This window comes from Polypterus senegalus, chromosome 3 (assembly GCF_016835505.1).
Source record: "Polypterus senegalus isolate Bchr_013 chromosome 3, ASM1683550v1, whole genome shotgun sequence".
Lineage (NCBI taxonomy): Eukaryota > Metazoa > Chordata > Cladistia > Polypteriformes > Polypteridae > Polypterus > Polypterus senegalus.
Genome location: NC_053156.1, coordinates 179415945 through 179428115, shown reverse-complemented (window position 1 = coordinate 179428115; position 12171 = coordinate 179415945). Strand labels below are relative to the sequence as shown.

At 35.6% G+C, this 12171-nt stretch overlaps 1 protein-coding gene across 1 annotated transcript in view; it reads right to left on the bottom strand.

Annotated features, from left to right (window-relative positions):
* LOC120525719 (calpain-1 catalytic subunit-like) overlaps nt 1-10040 on the bottom strand; it is a 119952-nt gene extending 109912 nt beyond the window's left edge. Inside the window, exons 1-2 of the mRNA XM_039748256.1 lie at nt 9962-10040; nt 2054-2301 (exon numbers count right to left, since the gene is read on the bottom strand). Of these exons, the coding sequence (XP_039604190.1) occupies nt 2054-2301; nt 9962-9989 (276 nt within the window). The 5' untranslated portion in view covers nt 9990-10040. The remainder of the gene's footprint in view (nt 1-2053; nt 2302-9961) is intronic.
* Between the last annotated feature and the right edge of the window lie 2131 nt (nt 10041-12171).

Sequence of the window (12171 nt, the reverse complement as noted above, 5' to 3'; positions counted from 1 at the left end):
ATATATCGGAATGCCTGACACGTTATATTCCAAATCGTAACCTTAGATCTTCAAATGAGTGTCTCCTTATAATTCCAAAAGCTAAACTTAAAAGAAGTGGTGAGGCGGCCTTCTGCTGTTATGCACCTAAAATCTGGAATAGCCTGCCAATAGGAATTCGCCAGGCAAATACAGTAGAGCACTTTAAAAAAACTGCTGAAAACACATTACTTTAACATGGCCTTTTATAACTTCACTTTAACATAATCCTGATACTCTGTATGTTCAATTCTTCATAATAACTATTCATGGTGGCTCTAAAATCCGTACTGACCCCTACTCTCTCTTCTGTTTCTTTTTCCGGTTTCTTTGTGGTGGCGGCCTGCGCCACCACCACCTACTCAAAGCATCATGATGCTCCAACAATGATGGACTGAAAGCCAGAAGTCTACGTGACCATCATCATCAGGTCCTTCCATGAAAATATGATGATTTATGTTAGGTAGAATGCCCAGAGGGGACTGGGCGGTCTCTTGGTCTGGAACCCTACAGATTTTATTTTTTCTCCAGCTTTGGAGTTTTTTGTTTTTCTGTCCACCCTGGCCATCGGACCTTACTCTTATTCTATGTTAATTAATGTTGACTTATGTTTATCTTTTATTGTGTCTTCTATTACTCTATTCATTTTGTAAAGCACTTTGAGCTACATTTTTTTTGTATGAATATGTGCTATATAAATAAATGTTGATTGATTGATTATCCCCAATACCCAGACACCTAACAACCTGTCTCAGGCTATGTCAAGGATGTTGTAATATTCCATGCTGGAGCCACTTTCATAGCTGATTATACAAACAAATGGTCTGCTAACTTAGGTTTTTCAGACTCTGGGGTCCATTATTTTCTCTCCAGCCATTTTTAGTGAATGAATCATGTTAATTGTCTGACTTTTTAGTGTGCCCATTCTGCAGCCTTGGACATTTCCAAAATTACTGTTTTTTTGTTTCATTTTTATTTGAGGGCAACAATATAGCACATTTTCATTTTCATTTCATTTTCAGTGCAACATCACAATATATCCACATAGACCAGTATTTCTAAGAAAATTCAATTTTTGCTTTTCAAATATTTTAATGAAACATATTTTATATGATGGACACAAAGGTATGAATTATTTTTCATTTCATTATTGTTTTAGTGCTGGTTAAGGGAATCTGAATCTTAAAAAGCACATGACATAAAATAATGTAATAAGTGTAAATGCTCTAGTACCATCCATAATTGGTTACAAATATAAAAAGTAATTGGAACAAAAACTATAGCCTTCGTGACCCTCAAGGATATAAATTAGAAACTCTTGAGTGCTGGGTATTAGAGGGGATTCACAATTACCACTAAATAACCAATTGTGAATCCAAAAATGGAGACAGACTTTGAAACTCAAAAAGCAATCCTGAAAAATAATCCACAGTCAGCACTTGCAGCATAATTGTAATGCAACACCCTAATGCAGTCATGGATCATCCTGTCACTGTTAGGGAAGATTATCATAACTCAAACAATGGAAAACATTCAAGCCCAAACATATGCCCTTTGCAACTGACAAAAAAAAATAGTCTTATTGTATTTTTCCTAGAGATCACATCAGAGTTGTCATTAGAGTTGCTGATACCACTAAATCTTACATGTAAGATCCTCAGGAGTTTTTTCCAATGATCTGATTATTCCACAAGTTTTTCAATGACAGAAGCCTCATTTTGTAAATTTTTAAAATCATATTCTTCTGTAAAAATAATTTTCATGTAGATCCTTTTGATATTTCTTGTCTGATGTTTTCCAAGCTTCTCCTGGTTTCTCTGATGAATGCATTTTTGTTTTTAGTTTTACTGCTCAGTTTGCTGTATTTGATTTACTACATTTCATTTTTATTTGCTTTGTAATGGTGCATGTTGTATTTAATGGGGATTAAAGGATTGTGCTACAAAGTGTTTATTTTAGACAAAGAACAGAAGAACAGAAATAAAGAACAATCAAGAAACACTGTAAAATGATAAATAGTCTGAAATAAACTTACGATTGGTCTAACCCACTCTATTCTTCTCATTTCTTCTGGTGTTACCAGACCAGGCCCAATTGTTTCCATTACAGGAGGGAAAGTCTTATCCACAAATCTTGTATTTTGCAAGAGACATGCATCTCTCAGTGCATGAAAATCCTGGTCAAAAAACTTCATGGGTTTGGCAATAGTCCCCACTCCATCTTCAATCTGTCGATTCTTCAGCATTTTTTGACATATACCAGTAGAAGGCATTGTATATGTTTCTAGCAAAAACACAAAAAGTGAATGAACAATTGAGACTTTTTAAACTTATTAGTAAACATATAAACTAGGCCATGCCAAGTCTTTTTTCTTTTTCAACATTGTATTATATATAGTACTAAGCTCTATTAATAATTGGCTTATTTCTTCTCTTTGGGACACTGCAACCTCATCATGCAAAACATGTTGACCACCCTGCCCCAGAACACTTTTTACTCACATCACATCCATTGTACTCTGTCATTGTTAGTCTTCTACAAGATCAGGAAGACAGCCATGGACTTATTGTCAATTAATTTGTACAATGGTGTGATCACTCCAATTTACAACTAAATATTTCTAAGACAAAAGATATGGTTGTAGATTTCAGGTGCTCTGGTGGAGCAATACAAATATCTGGGAACAATAATTGTTAACAAACTGATCTTAGCACAGCACAAATCTGTAAAACAAGGGGAGTCACGACTTTTCTTTCTTAGGAAACTCAACTGTTCTAAAGTCGATAAAACCATGATGACACTTTTTTACAACTCCTTTATTGAATCTGTTGTTACATTAGCTTTTATATGTCGATTTAGCAACCTCAGCAATAAGAATATAAATCATCTTAACAACATTATACAAATTGCAGTAAAATTATTGGTTCACAGCAGACCTTTATTATTGAAATGTATTGCAAATAGTTTAGAAAGAAAGCCAACTCAATTCTGTCAGACAGTAGTCATCCTCTTTGCTCAAAATTTAGTTTTCCAAAGGTAAAGTGCAACAGATTTAATTTAAGATCTCTTTTATTCCTAGGGCTATAAGCATTTTAAGTTCTGTTACTTGTCGGGATTCTGCTAAATGTTAAATTTTGCATTATTATTTTGTGTACTGTTGATAGTAATTATGCTTCTTTGTATTGATCCTGAGTATGCAATAACATTGGTTGTCAAATGTTGTGCCTTTGATTATCTAATGGATCAATGTAACCATATCTTCTATTTTTGTATTTTCCTGCTGCAAACACCTTTCCTTCTGGGATAATAAAGTCTACCTAAAACCTAAACCTAAAACCTGAAGCAGTCACTACATATTATCTAGCTGATTCCTTTATTATGGCAAGCTAAATTAATATTTAGAGATATCTCAACATTATATTTTGGTCTTAAAGTGCTTTTCAACTTTCCAGATATGTGAAACTCAATTCAAGACATCTCAAAAAATGTTCCTTTAAATTTGAAGGTATCTGCAGTACATTTTGAACTGTTTGACCAAGAATAGTTTCCCACAAATAAAAATTCTTTATTCATTTTACATTTGCATCCAATCCTATTTGTTTCGGGTTGGCAGATTTTTATTATCTTTGAATATTCTGTGTTATCCATCTAAGATGGGTTGAAATCTAAGTACTGTAATTAATGTAGACCTCAACGTTAACATTTGCAGTGAGACATGCAATGCATATGTCTCTGTTATATGCCATTTGGTATTGTAAGAGCCAATCTTAGAAAGTTAAAGTTTTGAATTAAACTCATATTAATGTTTGCTTATTTGAATAGAAAATACATTTCTTCCATAGTCATAGACAATGGTATGATCTTTTCCCCCTATAAGTTAGTAAGAGATAGAACCTTCTTACTATAACTGAGAAACAGTGTGATAATAAGCTCTGTTGTGCTTAGAACAGGTCCCAGTACATAGGGACTTAAAAGACCCATTTTCTACTCAGAGATGGGATAAGCATACAGCTTTCTGACCGTTTTGAAATGGTTCAGTAATGTTAAGTAAATAGTAACGATTTGAGATGTAACAAGATTAAGCTTAGATCTGAGCTTTTCTTAACATGAATTTTTTCACTTTTTTGCTATTTTAATTTTCTTTTTTGTGTGAACTGTTTTACTATGAAACAACTAAACTTTTAAAAACAAAGATATTTTGTCTGTGGAATCAGATAAGTGGGTAGAGGTGTGTGCTTGATAGTAGACTGCGGCGAGTGTGTACTGTTGGTGAAAACTTTGAATTTATCTGTTGTTAGGCATTTTTTCCATTTCATCACATATTTGAACGCCCCTGTTCAAGCAGGGCCTCAGGGTGTGAACTAAGTCACCCTGAAAAACTATCCAGCAATGCAAGTATGTAATTTAAAAATGATAAAAATTAACGTAAAACAATCATAGGTATGTTTTATAGAAATTTCACATCTCCTGTACCCCTGTCATTTCACACTAGACAGGAATTCATTTGTGCAAGTTACAAAGTAGTATGATAGAACACAGGACTTAAGGCACCTTCAAATCTTGAGTCTTTTTTTTGGAGAATCTAGGTGAACAGGAGCAGAAGCTTGTTTAACTGAATGACCTATTCTCATCAAAATTATTCTAATATTATAAGCATGCACAACAATATTCTGTGCCTGAAAATGAATTGTATTTACTCTAACATCCATCCATCCAAGTAACATCTATCTTAATAAAAATACAAGTGTCTGTGTCAGTGTGTCCATCCAATTACTAAAGTTAGGTGGAAAAATATAAAAATACAAAATATATGCAGAAGAAGGGTCAAAAATATTAAAAATGATAATAAAAATACCAAATAAGGGTCTAAAAATAAAGAAAGACCATATCTACCTGACATTATATGCCAGCAACAGCAGTGTGGTAGCAATTTTTTTGCGCCCACTCAGGACACGTTAATGCAGTTTATAGCTGTGATGCTAATAACTGATACCGTAGTTTTGCATGGACGTCAATTGATGGGAGAAAATAACAATAGATCGACACACACTTCAGGAAACCAAAGCTCAGACACAACTAGGCTAGAGCTGCTAAGCCAGACAAATTCGGTAGCGACCATTACCACTTTTTCAAGCAAAACATTTCAATTCTAAGAATGTTCAGTTTTGACAAACTGCACCAAAAATAGTTCTATCTGAAGAGGATAAGACCGCCATGAGGTAAAGGGATCTGGGATGTATTATTATACCAGACCAAATGGACAACCCATCTATCAAATAAAAAAGTTGATTACTTATATTTTAACCCCTCTTAGACAGGTGGCACAGCTAATGAACATATGAGCCAAAATACTGTCTGCAATAATACATGATTTTGACCTGTTTGGCCCCTCATATATACATATATATCTTTTTTTACAACTGATGACATTAGATATTTTTAGTGATGCTGGAATAATTTTAAATAATCATGATGTGTGTTCCAGTAAAGAGTAAACACTTAAATCAATTACCAACTAGATTAATCAGCTAAATGGACAAACCTGGTAACATTTCTCTATTTCTAAGAAATGAAATGCTCACATTAGGGTGCTTTCCTAACAACAAACTGAGAAGAAAAATCTGCAGGGTTCTAAGGATTTTTTTCTTAGAAATTACAGAGAAAGCCAAAAGGACATAGATGCAATTATGAACAGTAGACACATTTAACTTACCCCAGAAATGCTGCAAAGACGTTCTAGATCCATTTCAGTTTGCATATAGAGCCAAATGCTCTGTGGATAATGCAGTAAATTTTGGATTAAGCTTTATCTAACAACACCTTGATAGGCCAGGGGCATACGTAGGTGAGGATCTTGTCAGTGGACTTTAGTTCTAATTTCAATATCATCATCCCAGAGCTTCTAGTTAAGAAACTCACCCAGTTCAGCCTTCCCACCTCAATCTGTAATTGGATTACACACTTTCTCACAGATAGGAAACAGTGTTAGTAAACACACGTCTGACCCTCTAACCTTTAATGCTGGTACTGGTGTCCTTCTTCCACTATTCTCCTCACTATATACAAATGACTATACCTCTGGTCATTTGTCTGACAGGCTTTCCAAATTTATGGATGACATCATACTAATGGGCCTCATTTCAAATAACAATGAGATGAGATATACAGATGAGAGGTGGAACATCTGACAGTGTGGTGCCATCATAATAATCTGCACCTTAGCATTTAAAAAACTCAAGAGATGATAGTAGATTTGAGGAAATAGCTACATCATCGGCTGTTAGTCATTTAAGTTTCTGGGTACTGTGGTGTCACAAAACCTTATGTGGGATGAAAACATCACATGTATTATGAAGAAAGCCAATCAGAAAATGTTCTTTTTGCACCAGCCGAGGAAATTCAATCTCCCATAAACAATTTTGGACTAGTTCTATGCAGCCATAATTGAGTCAATTCAGACCTCATCCATAGCTGACTAGTCTGATGCTGCCTCTGCTCAGACTAAGGCCAATCTGCGACACATCTGTGAAAAGATCATAGCCTGTAACTTACCACCCATTCAAGTCTTGTATGAGTTTAGGGTAAGTTAACATGCTGCAAAGATCATTGCTGACCTGGCTCACCCAGGACATTGCCTATTCTAAAGACTTCCCTCTGGCAAATGACTTCATGCAATGAAAACTAAAACAATACATCACATAAACAGTTTTTTCTTTCCACACACAGTTTTTCTCACTAACCAGGACTGAGTCTCTACCCAGGATCTATTATACATGCGCACCTTTGACATTTTTTATTAAATATTTAATTCTTTTCATCATTTTATATTTTGTGTTGTCCTTGTATGCTGTATCATTTTTATTTTTATGTATTTTGTGTTGTCCTTGTGTGTTGCATCAATACTGCCAAGACAAATTCAAAGTACACATACAGTAAGTGTGCCTGGCCAACAAGTGAATTCTGATTCTGATTCTATATCTGATTCAACAGAGAGCAATGAGAAAGAAATGATAAACAATGCAATCCAATTACTCAGATCCCTGATATTTTTAATCTAATTATTTGATTTGTTGGCTCAAATTCTCTCATACATTTTGGAAAGTAAATACTGATCCAGAATATGTGATATATTATGTGTAAAGGAAGCCAAACACTATAACAGGTGAGTTGATTCAAGCGGTAGCACAACCTCACATTATTGTCAGAGTATCAGAAAGACTGTAGAATAATACTTTGTGGTTTTTAACCTATTAACTGAACACTAAATTAGAGTACAGAAGTTAATTAATCCAGTTACCAACATTTAAAATGAATTTGGTTATATATTTGAGAATATAAGCATATGCTAAATAAATATTATTTTGTTCACATCTGGCTTTTGCTCTTACAAATATACATGTATATCAAAGAAGAATTTTATAATAAATATATAGTTTTAACAAATGCTCTTATATTAAATCCGATTCTGTAAAATGTGTAAACAAGTGTGTTGTCAAAATCAATCAGAATTCATTATTCTCAAAGCTAAAATTAATCTGTTTTTGTTAAATATTTTCTTATAACAATTTGCTCATGGGCTCATTTTTAGGGAAGCAAGCTTGAATGATTTGTCACCCATATGCATATTGTGAGATTAATACAGGCACATTACTGTATACATTACAAGTGTTCCACATAAAAGGCACACTTTGAGGCAAGAATTGTTGAAACCGTTTATTTTAATGTATGGTTATTTGCCTTTTCCATGTCTTTTCAAACACAATTTTACACATCTATAACACTGATTCACAGGCACCTATCCCACCAAGAGCAAGCTCAGAACAGGATAAAAGCTTTTTCCTGCTAACACTGAACCAATATAGAGCTAATATTTAACCAAATGACATGTCTTTGGGTAGGAAATGGGAAAATAAATTATGAAGAGAACATTTAAACTCCATCACGGTATGAATTTGGTGTTCTGAGTCTTTAATGCAGTAGCACTAAGCATTGTGCTGTCACGCAGTAATGAAATGCTGGATAATGGACTATCTTTTGAGCAGACTGCAGTTTGTGAGACTCAAGGACTGTGTTTCTGATATGTGCCATATGTCTCCTTTTTTCTTTACACTGTACACATCAGAATATAAATATAACACCAGGTCATGGCATTTCCAGAAATTCTCAGATGATTCTGCATTTATAGGGTATAATGATAAAGGCAACAAGACAGAGTATAGGAGTCAGGTGGAGGAGTTTGTTCTTTGGTTCAAGGAGAATTGTCTGCATCTTAATTTCAGCAAAACCAAAGAATTGGTAATTGACTTTCGCGGCACTAAAGATCCCCTATATCAGGTCACTGTTCAAGGAGTGGATATAGAGGTGATCCACTGCTACAAGTACTTTGTTGGCCACAATAATGACTGGTTGGACTGTTCTCAAAACACAGATATAAGAAAGGGCAGAGCAGGCTCTTTTCCATTAGAGACTGTGTTCCTTTGATGTGGGAAGTGACATATTTTCTATAATTCTGTCATGTGATTTTCTATGCTGTGGTGTATTGGGCTGGTAACATCACTTCAAGAGATTCCTACGAAAACAACAAGCTAATTAAAAGGGCAAGCTCGCTTATAGGAAGCACTCTGGACACTTTGGAGTATGCAGCAGAGAGAAATTAAAACAAAACTAAGTGACATTAAGAACAATGGCGCACATCCTCTTTTTGACACTCTAACACTGAGTACTTTCAGCCAACAATTTATTTAGCAGAAGTGCGTCAAGAAACACTACTGGGGCTCCTTTATACCAACAGCAGTACATCTGCATAATGTCTCACTGTGACTGTGACAGTCAAGTCAGAAGTTTTCTTTCTTTTAATTTTCTTGCTTTGTAGTTATTCTGGACTGTGTTCAGACAAAAGTCTATGTGTATTTTTATTGATTTATTTACTGATTAGCTTCCTATTTATTTATTTAAAGAGCTTCTGTAAAAAGCCAAATTTCCCCCGGTGACATTTAAAGTTGTAAAATGTTCCAACAGAGGGTACAAGTATGCTGAAGTTTAACTTAGCAGCATCAGAATCAGGACAGCAGTAAACACTGAATGGGACATCAGTCTGTCACAGGGAATGCTCCCATTATTTGTCATACAGAGCAAATCTGTAGTCTCCAATCAGCATATTTTCAATATGTTTCCCTTAAAACCTGCAAACGCCACAAAGAAGGCACATCAAGCAAGGAATCAAGAAGGGTTTAAAGTTATGTGAGGGCAGCAGTATCTACAACTACAATTGAATTCAGTTGTGCTCTAAGAAATACACATTTTTCCTCTCACATGTTTTTCACATATTTTAGTTTGTTTAATCAAGTTTTTGCTTGCAGAACAACCAAGGTATTTCCCTCCAGCATTAGGTGCACAGCAGGAAGGAAAGAACTCTGGTGTGGGTCCAGTTCACTGCATGTGAACACCCCAGAATACTGCCAAGCTTGCTAGTATGGGCCAATTGAATGTCCCAAATTAACCTAACAGAGACAATTTTTTAATGTGGTAGGAGAATCCACACAGGCATAATGAGAAGACACAAGCAGCACAAATTCAGTGACCAGGCCAAAATTGAAACCTATGTCAGTTGGTGCTGTGAGGCAGCTGCACTAACCACTATTCAAGCAGCAGCTTTTACTGAATCTCTAAAAATAATAACACATTTTTAATTTACTAATACATTTCAAAATATCTAAACAATTACTACGGTTTTTAAGAAATTAGGAAATAAATAGCTTTAAGCATTTTCTTGCTTAATGATATGCCCAAAAGAAAATGTTTCTGGATATGCATTTAGAATGAAAATATATACACTAAACCATCACAGAAAATGTTACAGAAGATTCAAATTAACTCCCAGCACATTTTATAAAAGGAAAGTGCTGCACTGTTTGAAACAAATACATTTAGATAGAAGTCTTACCTTGATGATTGTTGTTAGTACGGCTCATGTTGTTTCTCTTGTTTGTTGAAAACCTGAGTGAACACCTTTCAGATTTACCTTTTATAACACCTACATATTCACTGCTGGAAAACTCCACCCATATGACACAAAGTAATAGCCTTTAGGCAACTGCTGGCACTCATTTCTGAGTGAGCAAGTGAAACAGAGTTTCATATTACAGTACAGTCAAAACGTGGAAGAAAATCTCTAACTGATTGTTTTAAGGGTTAAATGTTTATGTTGTGTGTAGTGGGATAATAAAACAATAAATGCTCATACAGAGGAAACAGGACAGATGTGCAGGGTACTTTAATTGGGATACTAAGAATCTGGTCTGATTTGTGCAAGATTTCAGTGGTTTTCTACTGCTGCACAAAGCACAAATTTGATGTTTGCCTTCTTTAAAGGTTTATTTTTTTTCTTTTCTGCACTGGTACAGCACCTTGCCACAACCACCACACAACGTAACACCTCACGATCCCAGCTGGCAACCCCCGAGGCAGACACACAGTCCAGTCCTACCCTCCAGAAATAAGCGATAGTGGGTGTCTCCTTGGCCTTGTCCAGCCATTCGGCTGACTACTGACTTCATAGGAAGAGTAACAAGAGACATGAATGTCGCTGCCAAGGTAAGTAAACCTCTCGACAAGGTTGACGTTCTCTCCACAGACAGAATCACTGCTGATTGTTGTGCCTAAGGGGTCATTTAGGCCTGGATCTTGGTTTTATCCAGGGCACTCACAAGCCCAGACAATCAGACTCCTCACTCAGTCTCTCAAGAGCCCTTCATAATGTGAGCAGCCTTCCTTAGGGCAGCTGCAGCAGAGCTACTCCCTTGGACAGCAGAAAGGAGTCCTGTCTGCCTTTTCGGAGCTGTGTGATGTTTTTTATGGTGGGTGGATTGCCAATCCTGCCACTAACTCTCAAGTTTTCCCTGCAGGTTGAAGGACCACTTGCAAGTCCTGATGCAATTTAACATCATACCCAGTGTGCAGCATTAAATTGTTAAATATGTAATAACCTACTTTTGCTTTAGGTGCTTTAAGACCTATTAAACAAAAAATATTAAGAACATATTATTTAAATAATAAGTATAAGTTTTGTTTATTATACCTTTTGGAGGTTTCCTTTTAAGGCTAGTGCAGTGGTTAACCTGCAAGCAAACTGTCACACTTTTGTAAGATGCGACTGTAAAGATCTCAATATAAATGCTTACATTGATCACACTCATATATTTATATTTTACTAGAGAATGTTGAAAGTATGGGGCGGCACAGTGGCGCAGTGGGTTCTCTTCCCAGGTCCTCCCTGCGTGGAGTTTGCATGTTCTCCCTGTGCCTGTGTGGGTTTCCTCCAGGTGCTCCGGTTTCCTCCCACAGTCCAAAGACATGCAGGTTAGGTGCATTGGCGATTCTAAATTGTCCCTAGTGTGTGCATGGTGTGTGGGTGTGCGAGTGTGACCTACAGTGGGCTGGAGCCCTGCCTTGTGCCCTGTGTTGGCTGGGATTGGCTCCAGCAGAACCCGTGACCCTGTCGTTAGGATATAGTGGGTTGGATGGATGGATGTTTAAAGCATGAAGTTGGATACATGATAATGGCAAAAATGATAAATGAGTTTTATGCTTTTTAACTTTCATTTACTTAACTAAAGTGTTCATGATTCATTTTCAAGTTACACCCTTGACAAATTACCGAATGTCTATTTAGCTCCTGGGCTAATGGGTTATCCTATTAATAGGACTGTACATTCCACCAGATCATTTAACATATGAGCACAAACAGCAAGGAATGTTCTTTCTAGTTTTTTTAGTTTAATGAAACAATTAAACATATAATTAATTTTTTTTAATGTACAAGATAATACATTTGTTAATAAGTAGTTGTAAAGATACAGTACCTATAAAATGTATTCAACCCCCTGGAAGTTTTCACATTTTATTGTTAGAAAACATTGAGACAATTTCATTTTGCTTTTTTGACACTGTTTTAATAGAAAAGGTGATTGCTGCAATAGAAGTGAAAATAGATCTCTGCAAAGTGGTCTATATTAATTAGAAATACAAAACACAAATTAATTGCTTACATAATTTTTCACCCCTTCACAACTAAATCGGCACTGGTGCTGCCAATTAATATTAGAAGTCAAATAATTAAATAAATGGAGATCAGCCGTCTGGAGATTCAATTGA